This window comes from Zophobas morio, unplaced genomic scaffold, assembly GCF_036711695.1.
Source record: "Zophobas morio isolate AGI-343-1 ecotype UQ-CSIRO unplaced genomic scaffold, CSIRO_AGI_Zmor_V1 ptg000049l, whole genome shotgun sequence".
In the NCBI taxonomy this organism is placed as follows: domain Eukaryota; kingdom Metazoa; phylum Arthropoda; class Insecta; order Coleoptera; family Tenebrionidae; genus Zophobas; species Zophobas morio.
In genome coordinates this window covers 1,923,586-1,951,197 of record NW_026972154.1, presented here as the reverse complement: position 1 = coordinate 1,951,197, position 27,612 = coordinate 1,923,586, and the positions used below count along the sequence as shown (strand labels likewise).

General features: G+C 33.8%; 1 protein-coding gene across 1 annotated transcript; it reads right to left on the bottom strand.

Moving 5' to 3' along the window:
• Positions 1-1,046: 1,046 nt before the first annotated feature.
• On the bottom strand, positions 1,047-26,090 carry LOC135142521 (activating signal cointegrator 1 complex subunit 3-like). The gene is made up of 15 exons (XM_064074239.1): positions 25,945-26,090; positions 25,786-25,891; positions 24,898-25,737; positions 24,726-24,844; positions 24,232-24,575; positions 23,982-24,174; positions 23,259-23,920; positions 18,206-18,550; positions 17,136-18,144; positions 16,796-17,085; positions 9,934-10,318; positions 8,907-9,808; positions 8,659-8,852; positions 1,225-2,015; positions 1,047-1,177 (listed from the first exon to the last, which is right to left on the bottom strand). Exons 1-15 carry the CDS (start codon positions 25,952-25,954, stop codon positions 1,089-1,091), a joined length of 6,279 nt encoding a protein of 2,092 aa, XP_063930309.1. The 5' UTR covers positions 25,955-26,090; the 3' UTR covers positions 1,047-1,088.
• Between the last annotated feature and the right edge of the window lie 1,522 nt (positions 26,091-27,612).

The following is a 27,612-nucleotide window of genomic DNA, read 5'->3' as shown; positions in this document are numbered from 1 at the left end:
CAAAAATGTGAAAACTCGAAAAATTACATACCGAAAAATTGTCAATCAAAAAACTGAAGAAACGAACATTTGAAAAATTGAAAAATATAAAATCGAATAAATTGGATAAACGAAAACTAAAAATTCGAAAAAGTAAAATTTAAGGAACTGGAAAATGAAAAATCCAACAACCGGAGAAACAAAAAGTAAAAAAATCGAAAAATTCAAAACATCTATTAGCTAAAAATTGAATAACCGAAAAATTAAAAAAAAAAAAAAAACGAAAAAATGGCAAATCGAAAAATCAAAAATCGTAACAGCAAAACCGAAAAATCAAAATATTGAAAATGTGAAATATTGAAAATCGAAATATGTATTGAATAAACGTAAAATTAAAAAATCGAAAAATTGAAATTGAAAATTGAAATTCAACATTCTGTTCGTTGAAAAATAGAAAAAATGAAAAATCCAAAACTCTGAAAATTTAAAAATCGGGAAACGAAAATGAAAAGCTGAAAAATAAAATTCCGAGAATTTGAAAAAACTAAAAATCGAAAAATAAAAAACACAAAAATAAAAAATAGAGGAAGTTCGGCTTTTACTTGAATTCATAAAAAAAATCACATGATAGAAAAAAATTCTATGAAATTTATCTTTAAAATAATGATGTTGACATTCCACTTTATTTGATAGTAACAGTCAACGAAGGAACGCGTCGGTATTGCCAATATAACTGCCGTGTCATTTATAATTCACTCGCATTTTAGAGGTCCACCAAATCTTGATTTATGTTGGCAAAGCACTAAATATCCCCACCGACTGACAGTTTAAATGTCACAATTTCACGCAAGCGCATTAAACATCAGAGTAAAAATTAAAATTAAGTGTTGGATTTTAACAGTTAGTTGATAGCAAAATCAAATTCCCACCTTTTATTTAAAAATCCACTCATTTCAACACCGTGAAAAAATTGGAAACTGTCGAAACCGTCTCACCATCCTTGCCTACTAAAAAAATACCTACCTTACTAGGATCAGGAAAAGGTGGGTTAAACAAAAAACTGCACATTTTCACCGCCTTCTTTTATTTCTCTTACACTACCACAGCCTTCACTCCACCACCTTTACTCTAAAAGTGATCTTCTGGTCCAACCCAATATATGAATCACACAGGAAGTAGCCAGAATACCGGTACACACCTAAACCGAACCATCAGACAACAAACAACAACTCCCAACACACTCACCTCTCTCCGCAGGAACGTCAACCTGCACATCCACATTTTTGTTCCTCTTGACAACGAATCTCTGCATCCTTAACAAGACATCTTCAGAACTCATCAAGAAAAACCACGACTCCTCCTTCTGTTTGCTGAACTTCTTGCTGCACACGTTAAGATTGCTGGTGCCGTCTCGGAAGACGTCGAACTCGAAAATGCACTTCGTCTCGGGCTTGACCTCCACACAAACCACGCCTTCGCTGCGGTCAATCCTGTAATCGAGCTCCTTGTTGTCGCTCGCATCCCTAATTTTGAAGCGCACTTCCAGGATGGGTATCCTGGATATCGCTTTGAGGACGTCTCCGGATCTTTGTTTATCGAACTGCTCCTCGATTATCCCTATTAGAGCTTTCTTGTTGGTCCTCATGGCGACTTTCAGGAGTGGGATTGACACTTCTTGGCATGACTCTGGTACGAGTTTGTGGGTGATCATTTTTCGTAGTAGGCTGTTGCAGGATTCTTGGGTCATGTGGGGAAGCATCATGGCGCTTCCGGTTTCGATCATCACTCCTTGGATTAGCATTTGACATAAGTAGATGAGTTTGATGGTGCAGTCTTGCCAACTTTTGTACGATGTCAGGCTGATCATGGCTTGGATGATACGAATGATTTGATCGAAGACGGTTTTCAGGTCGACTACGTATTCTTGGTTGGGGAGTTTCTTGTCGGAGAGGTAGCATTTGATGAGGAGGAGGACTTTTAAATGTGGAGAGTCGAAAGGTAGTCGGGTTTTTATGTTCATGTCCATTACTAAATGTCTGAAAAATAAATAAATTTATTGTACAATGAGTATAGGCAATAGTTGTGTGGAATATGTTGTGCAGATGAACATTCTGGTAATTAATTTATTATTTATTTTTTTAACATAATGTATAAACAATTTCTGAAAATACAAACATCTAATATGAAAGCGCAAAAATTATCATCTTGAAGCACACTTTTCACAAAAATGTTTGTTAAATTTTTGCGATGACATCATTGATTTTCTTGAGGGAACGAATGATAAAAAATGAATCGTTGTTCTGAAATCACTACAATGTTAATAGTATATTCCCAATTAATTCATATTTCGGTATAAATTTCCAACAAGACTTACTAAACAAAAATTTGAGATGATATCACCAAGTTATAAAATATTAAAAAAAAAACAAATGTAAAAACGAAAAAAAAAATGGTAACGTTAAAACGAGAAGTTAAAAAGATGAAATAAAAATTAAAATAATAATTGGTTACACAACAATAAAAAATGAAATGAACGGGTGAAAAATTAGTATTGGAAAGAGAATATCTGATAAATCGGACAGTAAATAGAAATTGAGGACAATAAGGCACTAAAATAAGAATGAAAGAAAGGTAACGAGAAAATAATACGAGTGAAAAATAGAAAGAGGAAAAAAACGAAAAGTTGTGAAATGAGTGAAAAGCAATAATGGAAAATAAATCGATAGAAAAGAAGGGAAATAATAAAATATGGACTGAGGAGATGAGAAAAAAAAAAGCAGAAAAAAAGCGAGATAAAAACGTGATCAGAGACTAGCGAGAATGGGAGGTCTGCGAGAAAAAGAAAAATAAGGAAAAGATAACAAATTCTTCAAAAGATATTTATTAATTAAGTTCTTAAAACAGCCTATACATGTATTCGTATGTCACATTTACTTAATAATTCTTTGAATTGAGAGAAAAAATTGATAAAAAACCAAAATAGCGAAAAAATAAAAAATATACCAAACAGAAGGGATGCAAAAAACCTCACAAAAAATGCATTAAAAAAAGACAATGAAGTAGGCAAAAAGTCCACAGGCGGTAGTAAAAAAATTAAATAGAAAACAAAAATTCATAAAAAAGGAGAAAAAGGTCGCTACAAAAAGGTCATAAAAATGTGACCAACAGAAAGGAACCAAAAAAGGTCACAAAAATTTAAAAAATGAGAAAACAAAAACAAAAAGTACACAAAGAAAGTGACAAACATATAAAAAATGAATAAAAAATGCAAGAAAGCGACAGTCCCCAAAAAAAATCACTGAAAAACTAAAAAAATGGCGAAACGCGAAAAAAATCTATATAATGCGAAAACAGACGAGAGAAGAAAAATCATTAAAAAGGCGCAAAAAAGCAATGACAAAAAGAAGAGTCAAAAAAAGCGGACAAAAAGTAAGGCACAAAAAAAAGTCAAAAAGATTACAAAAAATACACAAAAAAAAAAACGATAAATCGCAAACTCGAAAAATAGAAAAATTGAAGAATCGAAATACGTATTGAAAAACCTCAAAACTAAAACATGGAAAAATTGAAAAATGAAGGAAAAATTGTAAAATGAAAAACTGAAAAATCCTAAAACTGAAACGTCGAAGAATTGAGAAATTGAAAAATTCAAAAATCAAAACCATTAAAATTGAAAAACTGAAAAATCAAAATATTGAAAAGTCTAAAAATGAGAAATGGAAAAATAAAAAAAAATATAATAGAAAAATTGAAAATTCGGAAACGTGAAAACTTAAAAAATTGAAAAATTAAAGAGTCGAAAAACTGAAAAATCGTAAAACTGAGAAATCAAAAAATGAAAAAATTGAGAAATCCAAAATTTGAAGAATCGAGAAATTTAAGAATCCAAACACTGAAAAATTCGAACACTAAAATGCCTATAGAAGAATTGAAAAGTTCAAAAATTGAAATGTTGAAAAATTAGAGAAAAATGAAGAAATCTAAAAATCGAAACGTGCAAAAATTTTTTAAATCGAAAAACCGAAATGTCAAGAAATTGAAACATCAAAAAATCGAAAAAAATTTTTATTTGAAAAATCCCAAAACTAAAATATCGAAAAACTGAAAAATCCAAACAATGAAAAATCCGAACAGTGAAATATATATATAAAAACTGAAAATCATGACAATGAAAAATCGAAAAATTGAAAATAAAAAACTGAAAAATTCCAAAATTGAAATACATCGAAAAATTGAGAAATCGAAAAGCCGAAAAATGGAAAAAATTTATCAAATCTACAAGAGTCGAAAAACTGAAACATCGGAAAACTAAAAAATCAAAAAATTCAAAAATCAAAAACTATTAAAATTGAAAAACTGAAAAATCAAAAGATTGACCAAGTAAAGAAATGAGAAATAGAAAAAAAAAAAGATTAGTAGAGAAATTGAAAAATTGAAAATTCAGAAATGTCAAAGATTAAAAAATTGAAAAATGAAAGAGTCGAAAATCTGAAAAATCGAAAAACTGAAACATCGGAAAACTAAAAAATCAAAAAATGAAATTTGACAAATCGAAAATTTGAAGAATCGAGAAATTTAAGAATCCAAACATTCAAAATTGAAAAATTAAAAATTATTAAAATAGAAAATTTAAGAATCTAAACACTGAAAAATTCGAACACTAAAATATAGAAAAAAATCCGAAATTGAAAAGTTCAAAAATTGAAATGTTGAAAAATTAAGAGAAAAATGAGGAAATCTAACAATCGAAAAGTGAAAAAATTTTAAAAGTCGAAAAACCAAGATGTAAAGAAATTGAAACATCAAAAAATCGAAAAAAAAATTTTCGTTGAAAAATCCTAAAACTAAAATATATCGAAAAATTGAAAAATCGAAACAATGAAAAATCCGAGCAGTATAATATATAAAAACTGAAAATCACGAAAATGAAAAATCGAAAAATTGTCAAAACTGAAAAATTGAAAAATTGAGAAATCGAAAAGCCGAAAAATTATCATCTTTACAATTTTGATTTTTTTTTTCCAAAAATCTCCATATTTAGGATAAAAATTCAACACGGATTCATAACATTTAAATAATATTTATTCGACAAAATTGTAAGATGACGTTCCTGGTGGGTCATGAACAGATAAATTATGATTCTCGATAATTTAAAAATTAAATGGATCTCGAATCGAATCGAAAATTAAATAAACGAAAATTTAAAAATTCCAAAAAATAAAAATCGACGAACTGCAAAGTAGAAAAATTGAAAAAACGGAATACTGACAAATCAAAAATTGCAAATCGAAAAATTGAAGAAATGAAAATTTAAACATCTAAAAATAAAACAGTTAATACACGAAAAATTAAACATCTAAGAATCGAAAAATCCACAAATTAAAAATGGAGAAACTGAAAAGCCCCAAAAAAAATCAAAAATCTGAAAAACAATTTGTTTTTTTTTTTTTTAAATTGCAAATCGAAACAAAAAACTGAAGAAACGAAAAATAGAAAAACTGAATAAATGATAAAATTAAAAAGGCGAAAAATTATACACGGGAAAATTGAAAAAACCGAAAAATTGTAAAATTGAAAATCGTAAATTGAAAATTGAAAAACCGAAAAATTGAAAAATTAAAAAATGAGAAACTGAAAGACAAAATATTAGAAATCGAAAAATTGAGAAAATAAAAAATTTAAAAACTGAAAAACTAATTATTGTAATATTCAGAAATTGAAAAATCCAAACTTATTAAATTGAAACTGAAGAATCGAAAAACTGAAATTCGAAAAAATTGTGGGATCGAAAAATTGTAAATCGAAAAATGGTAAAATAAAAAACTGACTAAACGAAAAATTAAAAAATCGATAAACTGTAAAGTTGGAAAATCGAAAAAAAAGGAAAATTGAAAAATTGTAAAATCTAAAAGTTGAAATATCGAAAAATTAAAAATCGAGAAACTGAAAAGATATAAAAATAAAACATCGAAAATATTAAAAAACAAAACAAATTTTTGCAATGCGAAAAATTGTACATTGAAAAATTTTAAAATCGAAAATTGCCAATCAAAAAAATGAAGAAACGAAAAATTAAAAATCGATGAACAGAAAACTCAAAAAATTCAAAATAAAAAAAAATGCGCGTAACAGAAGGGAGCCAAAAAGATTACAAAAAATACAACAACAAAAAAACACTGGAAAAGAACAAAAAATCCATTAAAAAGGCCACCACAAAAATTAGGCCAAACACACGAAAAAATGCAACTAAAAGAAGGGAACCAAAAAAATGCGATAAAAAAGAACAAAAAAAAAGAGAATAAAATAATCCCTGGAAAAAAATGACTAAAGTCCAAAGTCCACAAAACAAAAACACTACAAAAAAAGGGCAACTACAAAAATGTCAAAATTTGCAACAAAGAGGCTATAACTATACCTATAGGGACAAGTCATAAAAAAAATAAATGAAAAGAACAAAAAACGGCCATGAAAATAGACAATGCAAACAGGAGAAAAGGTATAAAAATGCGAAAATGCTACGTAAAAAGTGAATAAAAAAGATCAAAAACGCAGCCAAAAAAAAAAAAAGAATCTAAAAACGCAACAAAAAAAGGCACAACAAATGCATCAAAAAAGACCCTGAAAAAAATCCACAAAGAAGGCGACAAAAAATACCAAAAAAATCCGTAACAAAAAAAAGAGAAAAAGTCTGCCACAAAAAGTCACAAAAAGTTTACAAAAAGCGACTAAAGAGGAGGCCAAAAACTCGACACACACATGCAACCAAATAAAGGTCAAAAAAGCGACAAAAAGTCCCCAAAGAAGGCGATAAAAAAATCCGAAAACAGAAAAGAAAAAATCCGACAAAAATGAGAAACTTTAGCAGAAAAGCGACTTAAAAAAAGATCAAAAAAACGCGACTTACAAGGAGTCAAAAAAAAGGTGAAGCCAAAAACGCTAGAAAAAAGCCAAAAACAAAATCACAAGAAGCGCACAAAAACAGAGGATAAAAAATATCACAAAATGACAAAAAAGTCGACAAGAATAACAAGAAACGCAACAACAAAGTGGACACAAAGAGGCAACAAAAAAACCGGTTGCAAACAGTGACAAAAAAGTCAAATAAAAAAAATAAAAAAGGGCAAAAAATCCACTAAAAAATAAGTAAAAAAAGACAAAAAAGTGTGAAAAAGAGGGCACAAGAAATACTGGCTGAGAAAGGGAACCAAAAAGGGGACTAAAAGACAGGAATAAAAAAAGAGGGAATAAAAAATAAATAAAAAAAAAACGCTACCAAAACGTGGCAAAAAGTTAAAAAAAGTTACAAAAAGGAGACAAAAACAGAGAACATAAAATCAACAAAAACCGTTGACTGCAAAAAGTGGTTAAAAAAAACAATTTAAAAAACGGCTACGAAAGCGACAAAATATCACAGAAAAAAAAATAAAATTCTATAGAAATATATTTGGGGGCATTAAATAATCTTTACTAGGCAAAATTTTGGTGGCGATTATCAGACAAATTTTGGTAAGCGTTTTACCATCGACACGATATTCCTAACATACATTAAAATTTCACAACAATCAGTCCGGTAGTTTCGGAAATTATTTGTCTAATAAAAATCGACATAGATAGACAGGCACACACACAGACGACGAAAACGAGAGACCTATAACTAGTAGGGCGAAGAGAAGGATACAGTAACACACAAATAAAGAAGAAAAGAAAAAATAATTCATAACAAACCATTTAAAACAAGTTAATGAAGTGATAAAAAAATAAACATACATAATACTATTATATGAAATAAAATCCAAAATCCTCTAAAATGCTAGTTTGTAGACATACCATAAGTTGTATGTCTAATTTAAAAAATCACCCGGTATAAACAACCCATAATTTCTTTGAATAAAATTAAAAAAAAAAAACACCTAAAGTTAAGAAAGGTACTGTATGAAACCCATTGTAACAAAAGTCGAATTTCATATTCTCTTAGGATTTAATTTAGTATAATTACATGTACTTCATTATCCAGTAATTATTATTGACTCTTTCACTTTCTGTATTGTCATACTTCGCTCGTTCTCGTTATACACCAAGTACGTCAATGTTATTTAATTACTTCACACTGAATTATTAAATTTACGACTGCCACAAACACGTAACTAAAATTTAACAAGGAATCTACGTATGTACGGTACTAGAAAAAAAAAAGATGAAAATTATCCAATTAATAATTGATTGAAATTTCCTTACACTTTTTCTATTTGTATTTTTTATAACGCGACCTATGGACTTTTCAATTTTAATACCGAGTAACTATAATACTGGTGATTTTTTTTGTCAGGTTGGGAAGTTGTTTAAAATTCTATGATGCCATTGTCAGAGTGACACTTAGAACAGCTGCCATCGTCTCAACCAATCAACACGTTAGTTAGGCGTGCTTATGTCAGAATTGACAACTATGGTATGGCATGGATGCCAATAATTCAGAGTTGCCAACACAAAAATTTGCTTCAGTCATTACTAATAGCCACCCGGTATTATATCAATTATATTGAAGAATACACATATGCAACCAATTATACACGCAATCGAACATCGTTCTAGAAACGTTAAAAAAAGAATCATAAGTAAAACACAACTTTAATAAAACTCTAAAATCTCCTCAAATATTCACCCAACCCCCAAACCACTTACCTATTAATCTTATCCTCATTATGCCTCACCGGAAACAGCGCATACTCCTCCACCTGACACATATTCAAAACCAAATCGTCCAGCGAACTATCCTCCATCAAATTCTCGTGCAAATACAACATAGTCTTACACGACAAATAATACTGCGCCGCCAACTGTCCCAAAAACGTACTCTCATAAAAATCTTGAACCTCCTACAAACCCATCAAACAATACACAACACCCTCCCTCAAACCCTCCAAACTCACCTCATTCCTAATCGCGATACACTGAGCATCCTGCAGCGTCACCGACACCGACTCCGACAACTCCTGCAAGTACACATTCGCGTTCTCCACGTCGTTCATCTTGTAGTACGTCGGATTAACCAACAACCGCCTGAAGAAGAACGTCGAACAAATAAGATCCACCAGCTGCGAGCGACAAGTGACCGTGCCGTTGGCGATCTCCGCGTTCACGTGCTCGGGCAGCACCTGCAGCAGACTGGACTCGACGGGGAAGGGCTCGAACAGGAACTTCCTGTAGAAGTTCTTCTTGCTTTCTTGCACGAACACGCACGCCACGCCACTGGTGTCGAACTGGGGGCGACCAGCGCGCCCCATCATTTGAAGAACGTCGGTGACGGGCATGTCCACGTAGCGCTTGGTGGCGCCGTCATAGTACTCGGTGCCTTTGACTATGACGAGGTGAGCCGGGAAGTTCACACCCCACGCCAGCGTGGCCGTGGCTACGAGGACCTGGATTTTCTGGTTGACGAAGAGCTCTTCCACCACTTTTCGGTCGTGCTCTTGCAGGCCGGCGTGGTGGATGCCTATGCCGAAAAGAAGTAAGTAGCTTAAGTCGGAGTCGGTTACAGTGGAGCGGATGTTTTCGATTTCCTCCTGGGGGCAATGGAGCCACTGCTTCGGGTTGGTGTCACTGAGGAGACACTTGATCAAGTCGTACGAGGTGATGCGGGTTTGTTTGCGGGATGAGACGAAGATCAGAGTGGGACTATCGGGGGCGTACTGACAGATTGCTTGGTATGCAGGTCGGTTCATTGTGGCCATTCTAGGGCAGTAATTTTTAGCCGAGAAGCCCTTCAAGTGGATTTCGAGGGGCACGGGGCGGACTGAAGAACTGAAGTTGAAGAGACCTTTTCGTTCAATACCTATTAAAAAATAATAACTAATTTTTCACATTTAATTATTTCAGTTGTGATATATCTAAAGTTCAAGACGATTTTCCCTAAGTTATTATTTACATTTCGTAAAACTTTTTCATTTTTTAATTTACCTAACCAGTTGGCCAAGTCTCCCGCGTTGGCCATGGCCGTCGACAGACCGACGATCCTGACTTTGGCGTTCTTGACGCTGTTGATGTAGTTCATTCGCGATACGATGACCTCGAGGACGGGTCCTCTTTCTTCGGCGAGGAGGTGGATTTCGTCGATTATGATGAGGCCGACTTGCTTGACGAAGTCTTTCTGGAGCCAGTTTCTGCTCATTCCGTCCCATTTCTCGGGGGTTGTGATGATGATGTCGGCGGATGCGATCAGGGATGATCTTGGGGTGATGTCGCCGGTCACTTCGACTACTTTTTTGTTGATTTTGGTGAACTTGGCGGTCCAGTCGGAGACGCGTTCGCGGACTAGGGCTTTCATGGGAGCTATGTAGACGATCTGAAATACATATGTAAAATAGTACCGAAGTACAAATACATATTTTTCAGTGACAAAAAAAAAGTGGTGTCATCAGCTTTTTGGTATCTTAACGATCCACATATGAGCCTATAAAAAAATTTGGTATAACGAAAAATTGCCCAAAAATACTACACTAAAAAGAATACACAACCAGTTATTTCGTGTGTTTTATTAAAAGTTTAAGAGGTTTAATAATCTTATTTCGAAAACAATAGTAAAATTTGGTTGTACAAAAAACAGGCGACAAAAAAAGGAACAAACACACGCTACAAAAAAAAGTCAGTCCATAAAATCCCTACAAAAAAATTGAAATAATGGTAAAAACAAAAAAATAGCACCAAAAAAGTAAAGGACAAAAAAAGTCTACAACAAAAAAACACGAAAATAAAAAAAATCATTAAAAAGTGCAGAATAAACGGCTACGTCAAAAAGTGCCTAAAAAGGAGATAAAACGAGACAAAAAAATATATCATTAAAACAGAGGGATCAAAAGTGACAAAAAAAGATCATAAAAAATGCAGAAAAAATGACAGTGGAAAAAAGACAATAAGTCTACAGAGAAGGTGACAAAAAATACGAACACAGACCAAAATTCCAAAAAAAAAAAAAATTAGAAAAAAACCATCACAAAAAACCAAAATAAAGTAGGGCAAAAAATTCGATTAAAAGAAGATAGTAAAAAAATGCAAAAAAGAGTAATAAAACGCCACAAAAAGTTTACAAACACGTACAAAGTTAAAAAAAACTCCACAAAAAATGCCCAAAAACCCAATAAAGTATCAAAAAGACGACAAAAAATGGCTACAAAAAGCGACAAAAATTAAACGTAAAATTTGGTCGTTGAAAAAAAACTGTCTTTTTTTATAAAATGTTATCTTTTTGTTTGAGAATAAAACAAAAATTTTGATTAGCGTTCCACAATCGTCGATAATCCGAAATTATCCGCAAAATTAAACATTAACCAATACAATGATTGCGGATGTTGTTTTGTCAAAAATACAGTATACACGCCGAAACGGTCCGCCACTCGGAAAAAGTAAACCTGTATTTTCATATTTTACTTAAAAAAATGCGACAAAAAAGGGAACAAAAAGAGGCTACAAAAAAAGCGGCAGAAAGTCCATAAAAAGCCTACAAAAAACAATGGTAAAAAACACGACAAAAAGTTGACAAAAAATGCAACAGATAAACGAACACAAAAGTGGCAAAAACAGAAAAAATAGCAACAAAAAAATAAGGACAAAAAATCCACAGCAAAAAACACGAAAACAGAAGTAAAATGCGATTAAACAGAGCGGTAAAAAAGTGACAAAAAAATGTCAAAAAATGCAGCTACCAAAAGGACGTCAGAAAAGATCACGAAAAATTCAACAAAAATGACAGTGAAAAAAGAACAAAACATCTACAAAGAAAATCACAAAAAAAGTAATCACAAAAACCAAAAAAAGTAGGCCAAAAAATAACATTAAAAGAAGATAGTAAAAAAAGGCTAAAAAGAGAAATAAAACGTTACAAAAAGTCACAAAAAGTTTAAAAAAACAGATAAAAATAAAAAATGCGACTACAGTGGCAACAAAAGAAAGGTCAAAAAGTAACCAAAAAAGGCAATAAAAGGTTGTTACAAAAGCAACAAATGACGACAAAAAACGACAGAACGCCCACAAAAAAATCTACAAAAAAATGCGAGAACAGAGGAAAAAAACATAAACAATATAACAAAGTGCGAAAAAACGACCACGACAAATCGACTAAAAAGACAAAAGTGCAATTAAAAGAAAGGAAACTAAAAAGGCAAAAAAAAAAAGAACAAAAAATTGCTACAAAAAGCGACAAAAAGTAAATAAAAAATGCAAAAAAGGGTAACCCCAAAGAAGTATCAAAAAGACAACAAAAATGGTTACAAAAAACGTCATCTTTTTTGAGGATAAAACAAAAATTTTGATTAGCGTTTCACCATCGTCAATAATCCGAAAGTATCCGGGAAATTAAACATTAATCAAGAAAATATTTACAGATGTTGGCTTGTCAAAAATACAGCATATACACAGCGACGAACACACTGTAACAGTAAACCTGTATTTTCGTATATTACTAGCTGCAAAATGTCAATTAATATCCATCAGTACAATGAGATGTATTATTATTTAAACAAGAAGTCTACAAAAAATGCGAAAACAGAGAACAAAAAATCCATCAAAAATGAGAAAACTATCACAACAAGCAACAAAAAAAACACCAAAAAAACGCGACTAAAAGGAGGAAATAAAAAAAACTACAAAAAAAGTTCACGAGAAGTGTACAAAAACAGAGGATAAAAAATTTCACAAAAACGGTGACAGGACTTCCTTCGCCCCCGAAGTACAGTGCCACAAATCCCGCGTCTTTGAAAAATGAAAAAATTTGATTTTGCAAATCTGTATTTACTAAAACAAATACAAGAGTATGCTATTTTATAAAATTTACTATAAAAAATGTAAGAAATGAAAAATCGCTGATCGAAAACTTGCAAAATCTAAAAATTGAAACTTGGTAAAAATAAAATTATTGTATTTAATGTAGACCCACCCACTCTCTTTATTTCAATGACTACTTTTAACATTGTTCAGTCTTATCTTAGAAAGTACTAGGCCCGCCCACCCACCCTCGATTATTTTAGAGGGTATATCATTCACTAAAATCAGTCTTATCTTAGCAAGTAGTGACAAAAAAATTAAAAACTGCAAAATTGCAAATCGAAAAATGAAAGAAATGAAAAACTGAAAAATTAAAAATTGAAAACTCGTAAAATTGCTAATCGAAAAAGTGCAAAATCTAAAAATTGAAACAATTTAGTAAACATTAAATTTTATAAAAAAAATGTAATCCTAGATTCATCTTCCGCTCTTCAGCAGAGCCAATAAGAATGGATGATCAAAATGCAAAAAGAGTGGATGGGTGGGGCCAGTTTTTACTTGGTTTTAAATCTTAGATACTAAGATTTGTTAAAATAGAATCCAATTTCCATTTTACAATCAATAAAATGAGTCAGTGAAATAAAGAAACGAGATTGGCGGAGCTGAGTTTAGGGTTTTTTTCTAAAGAGTCTTATAAGCAAGCAGTAGCCGCGCCCACCTACCCCTTCTTCATTTCAATAAATACTCTTAATATTGTTCAGTCTTATCTTAGCTAGTACTAGACCCGCCCACCCGCCTTCTACTTTTTCAGAGGGTATTTCATTCGCTAAAATCAGTCTTATTTTAGCAAGGACTAACAAAAAAAACTGAAAAATTGCTAATCGAAAAATGGAAGAAATGAAAAATTGAAAAATTAAATATTGTAGGTACATTAAAAATTAATTGTATTTAAAGAATGTAATCCTAAATTCTATTGTGTATCAATATAAAATTCGACTTCCGTTCTTCATAGCCAATAAGAATGAATGATCAAAACGGAAGTGGGGTGGGTGGGCGGGGCGACTTTTTAATTTGTTTTAAATCTTAGATTCTACAACTTGTCAAAATCGAATTCAATTCCCATTTTATAGTAAATAAAATAAGTCAGTGAAATAGCAAAAAGAGGTGGGCGAGGCTTAGTTTAGCTTTATTTCAATGACTACTTTTAATATTGTTCAGTTTTATCGTAGCAAGTATTAGGCCCGCCCACCCACCCTCGATTTTTTGGAGGGTATGACCTTCGCTAAAATCAGTCTTATCTTAGCAAGTACTAACAAAAAAAAAATAAAAAACTGAAAAATTAAAAACTGAAGAAAATCTAAAAATTGAAACAATTTAATAAAAATTAAATCTTATTAAACAAAAATGTAATCCAAGATTCTATTATTTATCAATATAAAATTCATCTTCCGTTCTTTAGAGCCAATAAGAATGGATGGTCAAAATGCAAAAGGGGTGGGTGGGCGGGGCCACTATTTAATTTGATATACTATTTCCAGCGATAGATTGGAAAATTTTGAATTCACAATCGCCAACCGGAGAATCCAAAATATACTAGCATTATACGCTTAAAGCAGTTAAAGAGTTGTAGTTTAGGTTGGCAACCAACGTTCCTTTTCCCGCGCAACGAATTTCCTACGCCTCTATGCTTGCGCCAGTCGGCCGGTTTCGTTTAACCTGTGTTTTGGTCGATCAGCTAATTGACGTTAATTTAAAATTTTGGTACAAAAAGTTAAAAAGTGTGTTTTTTGCGTTTAGTGTTTGTGTTTTTTTACTTGTTTTGATTTGTTAGGTATGATATTATAGACCTTTGTGCTGTTTTTTGTATAGTGGCTGAAGTTTGGACATTTTAGGTTAAGTTGTTTGTGTCAAAAAACGTTTCATATGGACCCCATGAAATACGAATAAAATTCATAATTACGCAAGAGTGAGTTGTTGATTTATTCTGTGCAATCATTATATACCATTATATTTTGTAGCCCTCTTCAACCCGGTGCAGTATGACTGTTGTTGACAACATCGTGGCACAGAAAATGATTGCCAATGCGTATTCATTCTTCAAGAAGGAAAATTTTAATTTAAGATGCCCTACTTGTTACTTCAATATAAAGTACGTAATGTTATTCGAAGTGTATGTTCCAGTATAGATAATATTGTCTGTTGGAAATAAATTGTGTTATTAAAAGTAATTTTACGTCGTTCAACATTATTTTCAAATCTCCTTATATTTCAAATAAAGCGCCTTTGGCACTACTTTTTATAGCGGTCTATTGGTGACTTTTCTGTCAGCTAATCTATCGGTGGAAATACTATATAATCCTAGATTCTACAATTTCTCAAAATAAGTCGGTGAAATCGAGAAAAGAGGTGGGCGGGGCTGAGTTTAGTTTTTTTCTAAAGAGTCTTGTAAGCAAACAGTAGCCCCACCCACCTACCCCCTCTTCATTTCAATGACTACTCTTAATATCGTTTATTCTTATATTAGCAAGTCCTAGGCCCGCCCACCCGCCCTCTATTTTTTAGAAGGTCATTTGCTAAAATCAGTCTTATCTTAGCAAGTAGTAACGCAAAAATGAAAAACCGCAAAATTACAAAGCGAAAAATGAAAGAAATGAAAAATTAAAAATTGAAAACTCGTAAAATTACTAATCGAAAAAATGCAAAATCCAAAAATTGGAACAATTTCATAAACATTAATGTTTATTTAAAAAAAATTATCATCTTGCGTTCTTCAAAGCCAATAAGAATGAATGATCAAAATGCAATAGGGGTGGGTGGGCGGGGCCACTTTTTAATTTGTTTTAAATCTTAAATTCTACAACTTGTCAAAATAGAATTCTATTCCCATTTTACAGTAAATAAAATAGGTCAGTGAAATAGAGAAAAGAGGTGGGCGGGGCTGAGTTTTTAGTTTTTTTCCAGTGACTCCTCTTAATATTGTTCAGTCTTATCTTAATAAGTACTAGCCCCACCCACCCGCCCTCTATTTTCTGAGAGAGTATGTCATTTGAAAAAATTAATCTTATCTTAGCAAGTACTAATTATTTATTTTTTTACATATGATTTATCATTGCATTTATATTTTTTAGATTTGCTTAAACAGGTGGCTCTGTCGGAACAACTTTTGACCAATTTTTTTGACAATAAAAGAAAAATTTTGATTGGCGTTTCACTATTGTCCATAATCCGAAGGTATCCGGAAAATTTATCAGATATACTACTTATGCATTAAAAACAGTCAAAAATTTACACATAAACAACATCGTATGGCGAGATATTTTTAGTATTAATGTTATAATAATTCTCTGTTTTGTAATACTTCGATTGTTGATAGTGTCCTAGCAAAATAATTTGCAAAACTTATTTGAACTTTGGATTTTTAAAGAAAACCGCTATACTAAAACTTAACAATTTCCACCAAGATTTACAGTTTTAGCATTTTAACGATAGTCCATACCACGGTGGTCTATACAAACACCTAAAATTTCAAAGTAATACGTTCGGTAGTTTAAAAAATTAACTAATCAACTAAAATCGCCAAAAATCGTACAACTGACAGACGAAAGCGAAAAATGGCAACACAATTTAAAAAATTGGGTATTAGGTATTAGACACAAATTCCCTCACCCCTACGAGGAATTTTAAATTTAATTGTATTTTTTTTATAACCCCTACAAGTTAAAACAAAATTTGTGTGGAATAGACAAGTCAGGTATGTTTTTCCATAAAAGAAAATATTAACTAAATAATTAATATTAATGTATATAAATAATTAATATTTGTGATTGTTTGTCAGGTTGGCAACATATTTAAAATTTTGTGACATACCTGATTGTCAAAATATATTTATAACATCAAGTCAGTGGCTGCTATCGTTTCAACCAGTGAACACTTTATGAGGCGTACTCATGTCAAAATTGCCAATTCTGAACTCATACTCGCATGACTGCCAATAATTCAGAATTGCCAACACAATAAAACTATTTCTCTAGTTCAAATTAGAAAAATTGTCAAGAACACTCACCTTCCTGTCTGGTCGACGCGTAAACAACCTCAGCATACAAATCTCCGACACGATCGTCTTCCCCGACCCCGTCGGCGCCCCCAACAACACATTCGAATCGCTGTTATAACAACAATGAAACACCTGACTCTGCACCGCATTAAAATGCGTAAAACCATACAACTTCTCGAACTCCTCATTATGCAAAGCCGTCTTCGGCAACGGCCTCACACTCAAAAACTTCGTCTGGATGGTATAACTCGGCAACATATTGATCTTCTCCAGATCGATCCTGTACGAACTCTCCGCATCTGAAACCCACCACAATCAGCGCCACCTCGCGCACACCCACCAAACTTACGCATGTATTTACTGTTGGCAACCGTCACGAAATACTCCATAGAGTGTGGTTTTTGTAACGGAACAGTGAAAATTAACTCCACCGGTTCTTTAGCGACTACGAGTTTCTTAGTGACCACGAAAGACTCAAAATGGTAGATACTATCATGCGCCGGATCTTCCACCCAAGCGTAGTAGTGTTGCACGTTACCGTGAATACTAGTGTCCCAGCTGAAGTTAGCGTTAATCAGTACCTGAATCCGAATAACACCTTCAGTGATTGGTTTAACCGTAACGTCAAGGTTAACCCGCGGAAACGCCTTACAAAAATGGTGGACACGGTTGGCAAGATGGCGGCTTCTGATTAAATCGAGGACTTCGCGCTCTGACATATCTTGGAGTTCTTCAATCGGTATATTCTGAAGCACGTCAAGGGCTTTGTAGCCCTTAACCTCGAGTTCTTTGAACTGTAGAAGCGGGTGTCGTTCAGCCCACGCTTGTTGTTCGACCATTTGGGACACCTGTAGACACCTATACACCTGCACACTGTAGTTTTTATCCACAGCGATCTCGAAAAGTGCCCTCGCTAGTCTAGTGACGCTCTGCATTATAAATTCGCAGTCGGAAACTAACGAAGATACTCGAATTTTGGCACGTGATACGTTGGCTTGGATCAAAGTTAGTACTTTGAAAACTACAGAGCTGGGGTCAGTGTTGAACTCGAACTGGCTGTAGTCTTCGTGAAGGCGGTCCAATTCGTCGAGTTCGTCGTTACGGACCTGGATGTGCTGGAATTCCGACGCGTTGCTGACGAGGTTGAGAACGTCGGCTTCCATCATGGAACGTTCGAAGTGGTCGTGGAAGTACTTCATAGTTTGATGAGAGATATAGTAGAAGCTGGCGATTCTGCCGTAGTTAGTGGGGCGAAGCTCGCCCAAGGTCGTGTTAAAACGGATCATTTGGGCGGTTTCTAGGGTCACGGCGGCGTCATACAGTTTGCGTTCGAGGTACTGGAAGAGCTTCTCTGGTTCCTAAAGAGAAAAAATACAAACCTGTATTATTTACAACTGTGGGTTTTTCTAAATACTATACCCAAATCTCCGTAAACGTCAACCCATAAACCAGAGGGTTCTTCTTAATCCGGCAATACACGAAAGTGTTCGTGAGCCACTCCATCGCCTCCTTTAAATTAGACACCGTTCCCAGAACCACCTCGGCGTTCAAATGATCGGGAACGTTATTCAAAAATTGGCTTTCAATGGGCGCTTGCGACGTCAACAAAGTCATATAATTCGTCATATTGGGCATACTGGTAATGATCATGCCATGACCTGACGTGTCATACTGAGGTCGTCCAGCCCTTCCAAAAATCTGCATGATATCTAACATATCCATATCGACGAATGACGATTTTTGAGCGTCATACCTCGTCGTCCCCTGCAAAAACAACAATTAACAAATGTAGAATTTTTAATTACGTCATAAATATGTTGTCTACAAAAGATCGTACATCAAGTTGGGTTTGAAATTTAAATTTACTACTTAAAACTCTTAACAGAAGCTGTTTATGGAAATTTCGAAACACGATTTTCACCACTGTTTTCAGTTTACAAAACTCAACACAATAAATCGTACACACTACTTTATTTTCTGCGTGTATACGATAATCGTGCTCAAATGTTAATACGATTAACTAGAGATGATATTTTGAGTACGATTTTACAGCAAAATAGATTCTTAATTTATCAAGAGATTAAATAAATATAAAAAAGTACTTTACTAGTTCTTGGTAATCTTAATAAGACTAGACACAAAGGTAGTTATACATTTCTATAAAATAGTAACAAACATGGTCGAAGGTTATTTCGACAGAACTTCCGTCGCCCTTGAAATACAATAAAACAACCAGCTTTTTCGAAAAATCACAAAATTTGTTTTTTTTTCATGGCAACTCTTGTAAGTTAAAATAAAGATACGTACGTATGTAAGATTAAAGCAACTGTAAAGAAGCGTGCTACGCGTATGTTTCAAATGAGTTTTTGCTTCACAAAATTTTGTGATCAACATTTTTCCAAGGGCACGTAAAATAAAATTAATATTAATATACAATTGTTTTAGAACTTCAAAGTAATCGGTTCTGTAGTCTTATAAATTATCTGTCCAATGAAGTAAAATTGAAAAAGAATAAATTTTCTTGGTATATTTGTAAAACGTCCCATCCATCTTCATCAACTCCACACCAGTATTACAAGCAAGCAGTAGCCCCGCTCAACCACCCCCTCTTCATTCTAGTGACTACGCTTAATATTGTTCAGTCTTATCTTAGCAAGTACTAGTGCCGCCCACCCGCCCTCTATTTTCTTCGGGGATATATGATTTGCCAAAATCAGTCTTATCTTAGCAAGTACTAGCCCCGCCCACCCGCCCTTTATTTTCTTAGAAGGTAATTCATTTGCTATTATATTATTATATTTAATTTTATATCAATTTGGATAATACCAATGTAATACTAACAGTATTGTACTCCTAATATTTCGGGAAAATGGAGCTAGCGGTTTCTGATTAATTCAATTAAATAAATTGACTCATTCTTTAATTTCTCTGGGTCACTTTGTGTAAGCAATTGTAAAAAATATTAATGGAATGAAAATCCACATACAGACTTATCATATTTTGCCCAGTTTGGATAGGATTTAGGGATAAATAAAATAAGTTTTCCATTAATTAATTAATTAATTAGGTAAATAAATAAATATATTTTGATTAAAAATTTACCATGCTTACGACAACTTTAAAACGTCTACAAGATTTCAGAGTATTCGGTTTTGTAGTTTCAAAATTAAATTGTAAAATGTTATACAGTTTTGATTTCTTTTCCAAAAATCTAGATGTCTCGAGTAAACAATCAAGACAGATTCATAAACTGCACGTGTAGGACTATATATCCATATAAAATTTGACAACAATCGGTCCGGTAGTTTCGGAGATTATCTGTCTAACAAAAATCCATACGGCCGGCGGACATACGGAAACGAGAGACCTATGTTGTTGTAGGGGTCATAACACATCGAGAAAATGTGAAAATAGCCAGTCGCCCGATGGACTCGATTATCATGCTTCCTTAGCTTCCTTAATAAAGACGGATTCATAAACCACAAGTATAGACGTATGCTATTTTATGAAATTTAGATACCATTTATTTAGAAAGCAAAATTTAAGCTGACGTCATCACATTGTTGGTGGGGACGATTAGACTAATTTTGGTTACGGTTTAACCATCTACGCGGTATTACTAAAATACATTATATAATTTGACAACAATCGTTCCAGTAGTTTTGGGAATTATCTGCCTAATAAATATTGACACAGACAGACGGAAACGGGAAACCTTTTTTTTCATATTCTGGAGATCATGAAACGTCCAGAAAACATGAAATCACCTTATTACATACTTCTTTTTACAAAATGCGGTGACCATTGTTCATAAAGTATGGCGCTCATAATATAAATGTTGATATCATGTTTGTCACCTTTGTTTTTATCGGATTTTTGGCCCTTTTTTCGACTTTTTTTGTTGCCTTTCTTATCTCCTTATTTGTGTTTTTTTTTGTGTCCCTTTAATTTTAGCTGCCTTTTTGAGCTTTTTTCTATCGGCTTTCTTAAAGAGTTTTTGTTGTAATTTTTTTGTCGCCTTTTTTCTGTCTTTTTCCCTATAAAATGGAAGAATCTAAGATCTGTCCTGTCTTTAAGTCCGGTGATGTAACTAAAGTTGAAAATTACAAATCGATTTCCCTCCTTTCCAATTTTTCTAAAATTCTCCAATTAATTCTACATCCTATCTATTTATATTCTATCTATCTATCTATCTATCCTGTAATATATTTATTTCAGAGAATCAGCATGGTTTTTAAATTGTAGATTAACAATAAACCTTTAACAAAAAAACAACATTTAGCAAAATCAGTCTTATCTTGGCAAGTCCCGCCCACCCTCCCTTTATTTTCTTAGAGGATATGCCATTTGACAATCAGTTTTATCTTAGCAAGTAGGGAAAAAGACGGAAAAACGCGACAAAAAAATGATAACAAAAACTATAAAAAAAAGGCTCAACATGGCAGTAAAAATTAAAAACGACACAAAAACGGCACAAAAAAAAACAAAAACAAAACGATAAATAAGAAGACAAAAAAAGGCAACAAAAAAAACGGTGAAAAAAAGGGCCAAAAAATCCGATGAAAACAAGGGTGGCAAAGATGATACCCACATTTTGCCATATATTTCAGAGAAATATTTGGCCCCGCCCACCCACCCTACATTTCATTCATTTCATTTGGCAAGGATAAGGAAAACAAAAATTTAAAAAGAAAAAAATAGAAAAAAAAGTAATATAAACGAAAAAATCGGAAAATACAGAAAAGGGGAACAAAAACAAAAGGTGAAGAAATCGCGCCAGAAAAGATCAATTTTACTTTTATAAAATTACGTTTTTCCCGTAATTTACATCATAAAGAATTTTTTGTAATATTTCTGGGACTCCCGAAACCCCCGTACATAACGTACTGAAGAGTTAATCCGCCATTTTTCAGACACTCGGTACTAAGCAGAGTATCCGTGCTTCATAAAGTAAGATCTTCGTACGACTTTCAACATTCAAAAACAAGAATTACAAACAATATATACACATTTTCCCATATATTTCAGAGAAATATTTAGCCCCGCCCACCCACCAATTCTACATTTCGTTCATTTCATTTGACAAGGATAAGAAAAACAATAAAAAAGTTAAAAAAAATAGAAAAAAAAGTAACAAAAACAACAAAATGGGAAAAATACGGAAAAGGGGAACAAAAAAAAAGGGTGAAGAAATCGCGCCAGAAAAGATCAATTTTACTTTTATAAAATTACGTTTTTCCTGTAATCTACATCATAATGAATGTTTTTATTATATTTTTGGGACTCCCGAAACCCCCGTACATAACGTACTGAAGAGTTAAACCGCCATTTTCTAAACACCCGGTATTTCAGAGAAATCTTTGGCTCCGCCCACCCTCCCATTCTACATTTCATTCATTTCATTTGGCAAGTATAAGAAAAACAATAAAAAGAAAATAAATAGAAAAAAAAGGTAAACAAAACGGGAAAAATGCAGAAAAAAGGGACAAAGAATTGCGGCGATCATTCATAAAGTATGGCTTCGCATACACTGCTAATACAAAATTTAAAAAAATCTGGATAGCCAAGGTAAAAAGTAAAGGCGGATTCATAAACCACAAATACAAAAGTATATTACTTTATTAAATTTAAATAAAATTTCCTTTGCACGACTTTAAAGTGACGTTAGCACATTGTTGGTGGAGAGGATTAGACAAATTTTGGTTAGCGTTTTACCATTTACATGATATTCCGAAAATACGTTCAAAATTTGGCAACAATCGGTCGGAAATTGTCCGTCTAATAAATATCGACAGACAAGAGGCAGAAGGAAGGTAGGCAACCAATAATTCAGCTCAAAAGATCTACCATCTCAACCGAACGGGAAATTTTCAGATTTTTCAAAACTTTTGCGCATAATTAAATTCAATAATAAGACATGAAACCTGTAAATATGTCCTCTTTAAAAAAAGCATCAGCACAATCTCGTATTTTTACTTCTCGAGCGTAAGCTAAGGAAGTTCTCGACGTTTCATATGTCTGGTAAACGTCATGTACATGTTATAAAATATACTTATACATGTTATTACATATACTTGTAATTTATGAACCTGCCTTGATTTTTAACCCTTGGCATCCCCATGTTTTAGGATGAAACAGTTAAAAAATTCAAAAAACTTGTGAAAAAACAAAGTAAAATGTAGTTGAAAAGGCAACTTTATTTTCAATTTATATTCTTCTAAAAAATAATTTTCAAATTGATTCTGCTTCTTTTTATTTTTATATCACGATAATTTATTTATTTATTTTCATTCGTGTTCATTTAATTACTTTCATATAAAATTCTCAGACGATGAATTATCTAATATCACATTAAGTTTTTTTTTTTAATTATAAGAACACGAAAGTACCATTTATTTCAGTACGTCACAAGGCCGATCAATGTACGATTCATTATAATCACTTTTTGATTTCCTAAATACGACCAACTCACCCTTATGATCACCGCATGCGCGGGCAAATTCACCCCCCAGGCCAGCGTCGTCGTGCACACGATGACCTTGAGCACCCCCTGCCGGAACAGACTCTCCACCTCCAGCCTGTCGCTCCTGCACATCCCCGCGTGATGGCACCCGAACCCGTTCGGAATCAGCAGCTCCAGCTCGCTACTCTTGACGCTGCTCCTGATGGCCGCCTTCTTCTCTGGTGTGAACAACGCCAGGTGCTTGTTGTTCTTCGCGTGAGCCAACAGGTTCTTGGCGACGGTCGCCGTCAGGTTGCGCGACGTCACGAACACCATCACCTGCTGGCCCTCCTTGATGATCGGTATGAGTTTGTTGTAGCAGATGAGGTCCATCGCGTCCTGGTCGTTCTTGTTCTTGACGCCGATGAAGGTCTGCGTGAGCGGGACCGAGCGGAAGCGGTTGTCGAAGAAGAACAGCCCGGTGTAGGGGCTGACCTTGAGGAAGTTGGCCACGTCGAGGTAGCCGGGCAGCGTGGCCGAGAGGGCCACTATGCGGATGATGCTCTGGCTGCTGAGGACCTGGCGCAGGGTGCGCGCGACGAGGGCTTCGATCACGGGGCCGCGGTCGGAGTTGAGGAGGTGGACCTCGTCGAGGATGAGGAGTTTGACGAGGCTCGTGACCTCGGTGTCCACTGAAAAATAAAATCATCAAAAGTAGTATCAATTGATAACGATTAATAAAATTATTAATACCTGCTCCTTTACGTGAAATCACATCCCATTTTTCTGGCGTAGTCACCAGCATTTGGGTCTCAGCTATTTCCTTCTTCGTCAGCTGCATATCACCAGTCAATTCCTTCACCACAATACCAATGGGGGCCAATTTTTTACTAAAATTAGCTACCATTTCTGTTGCCAATGCTTTCATGGGACACACATACACGATCTATACAATTAACAAAAACAATCATTTTCATTCTAGTAAAACTTTCAAAATACTAACCTTAAAATCGTCCTTCCGGATCAACCCTCCATCCATATGCACCTTAATCTGATGTACAATAGCCAACAACGCTATATTCGTCTTCCCGGCACCAGTGGGGGCACAAATTAACATGTTTTCGTTTGTATTATACGCCACTGGGAACACTTCAGACTGTATTCGATTAAACTCTTTAATATCTTTGAAAACTAGTAGTCCTGTTGAATCCAAACTACTAACTTTAACCAAATCTATGTCATCATTTTTCGGTCTTGTGCCACCCGGTAACGTAAACTCGACATGCGTAGAAGCCTCTTTTTTAATGGTGTTTTCTGGTTGTTTCAACGTTACACCATTAAATTTTGCTAAAAGATTTTTCTTTCAACAAGAGAAAATACAAAAGAATTTTAAATTAAAATAGTAAAGTAGGCGCTGACCATTGACAGACAGTGCTGCCACACACGCAGCGTGTATGCCCACTAAACCAACTTAATTAATAATAAATCGATAATTACTTGTGATGGAGACATTCCTCAGCTGGTCATGCACATGGGGGTAATAATCAACTTTATCTGCTCCTTTCCTAAATATTGGCTGGTGTTTAATATAACTTAAATCATCTTCAATGTCAGTCCTGCAAGCCGATAATACAGATTCCTGTAAAACCATCATTTCTTTTCTACTCACAGCAACTCCTGCTGAACCCCCTTCTGTTTCTTCTCCAACTTCCGCAAAGTCTTCGCCAAATTCTTTTCTTCTTCGCTTTGAACAATTACCTGACTTGCCAACGCCGGAGCGTACCGATTATTACTACTTTTCGGTTCAACCCTTCGAACCACTGGCTTCTCCTTCTCTCCATCAGTCCAATCAATCTGCGAGTTCCGGTGCTGGATAATCTCGTTCAAAAACTCGAAAACTTCAAACCCGAACGTGTCCAGAAAATAATTAATCAACTCTTCGTCCGATTTTGGCGATGTTAAACCAGTCAAAACGATTTCTTTGAACTCCTCGAACGGAAACTCCGCCATTTTGGTTTTAAAGTAGTCATAGCGCTTTTTGATGGAGTAGGGGGCCCCAGTGGAAGCCGCCGTGGCGAGGGACATCTCCTCAACCTCTTCTTCCACACAAGGGTCATCTTCGGTCATTGGAATGTAAAAAATTAAATCTAAGGCTTTCTCTTCCGGTTTCTGGATATCAGACTTCACATACTGACTAGGATCTGGTTTCTTTTTAAAAAAGTCAGGTGGGAGGTTGTCGTTGACATAATCTAAGTCAGTTTTGACTCTCTCGAGCTGCTTTTGTGGCAACTTTTTTAAAACGCCTTTAGCGTGTCGAATGTTCGCATTGTAGTCTTTTAAAACTTGTAACAAACACATGTTGACAACGTTGTCTAATAGTCGCTCACTAACTAAGTCTTTAAGATAGGTTCGAAACACTTTTTTGATTTGTTCCATGTGAATAATACAGCTTAATCCAGGGTCGGGCTCCTCATACTTGAAATATCTATATAATCGTTCCAATTTTTGCCTACGATGGGGATTATAAAATGAATGAAAGGGAAATTTGTATACTTACTTTCCAGCAAATTCTGGTTCTGGGGGCGCCACGTTAAGACGTTGAAGGCCGTGAAAGTCCGTAAAGAAGTTTCGAATGGGGCCATTTTGGGGTGTCAACGTGTCCACTGGAATTAATTCCATATGCAAGGGGGTTCTAACCTCAAAATTGAATACTTACCGACAACCATTTTTCTAATGACTTGATGCTAGAATAAGTTAAAATGGAATTATGTACAATAAAACTATTGAAGAGTTAATAAAGTTTTTTTTAATTTGTTACATTGTGCAATATTAACAAACGTAATTGACTAAACTGACGTTTCTGTTGACTGCCACTTGACAGCACCGAAAATCAACAGTTGACAGGTTTATCACAGAGATAAGATGAATAGAAATTCCGCCATCTAGGTAGATGGCCAGAAATACATCAATTTTGACATTTGCATTAATCCCATTAAACATATCGTTCTCATATAGTGTTTTTGTTTTATTTTAAAATGTTACGTTTGTTTTCTTTCATTCTTTTAAAAATAAATTATTACTGACCGCCAAGATTTGTTCGTATTCTAAAAAAATACACTATGGCCCTCGAAGTATTTCCAATTTTTTTTCAAAAATAAAACACAAACGTCCTTGAATAAAACAAACAACAGTGACGCATGTTACACCTACTGTAAACCACTGTAAACAAGTGAATTTCACCACCAACCCTCTCACCAGATACTGTCCAGAAATTCCTTAGAAGAGCTACCAACTACCAGAAAAAGAACTAAACTTGCACAAGGTTGCCTATCTTTAACGATTATAGTAATTTTTTTTTTTTTTTTCAAATTCAAATTATTCAAATGCGATTTCGGGTAGTTGTTTTCTTGCACACCAATCTAAAATTCTTTTTTCGGACTCTTTCAAGAATGAAATAATAAGAGTTTTCGAAGTTTTTTCCACATGTTTAAAAAGAGACTAGGAGACCCTTTCAACCACTTTTAAGCATAAAACACCAAGAACCTTAAAGATATCTGAAATTCTTTCAAAAATACAAGTGGCCTTGAAAAATAATAATAAAAGACACTAATCAGATTCTTTCAAATTCTTTCGAAAACAAAACACAAGGACCTCCCAATTGTTTCAGACCCTATTAGGAATAAAATAACAGGGATTACTGAGTTTTTTTTTTTTAATTCTTTCCAAAATTAAACACAAGGGGTTGGAAAATTGTTTCACACCAAAAAAAAGCTAGGGGTCCCTAAGATTCTTTCGAGCACTTTTAAAAGCAGAACACAATGAATTCCAAAATTCTTTTTTCGGATTCTTTCAAGAATGAAAATAATAATAGGGGTTCCCGTGTTTTTTTCAAGTTCTTTCAAAAATAAAACAAGGGATCCTTGAGCATTTTCCATATTATTAAATAAAGACTAAGCGACCCTGAGATTCTTTCAAGTACTTTTAAAAATCATACACCGAGTTCTCAAGAACTTTTGAAATTCTTTCAAAAATAAAACACAAACGACCCTGAAGAATCTGACATTCTTCAAAAAAAAAAATCACTAGAGAATCCTAAAATACCTAAAATACTTCAAATACTTTAAAAAATAAAACATCAAGGGCCCTGAAGTTTCCTTCATATTCTTAAAAAATTACTAGAGGTCCCTAAGATTCTTTCAAACACTTTCAAAAGCAAAACACAATGGATCTTTAAAAATTATTTTTTCAAGCTTTCAAAAATGAAATACTAGGCGTTCCTGACGTTTTTCCAAGTTCTTTCAAAAATTAAAGGAGGAGTCCTAAAGTTTCTTCCTCATTTTTAAAAGAAGAAACACCAGTAACCCTCAAAATCTTTTCGAATTCT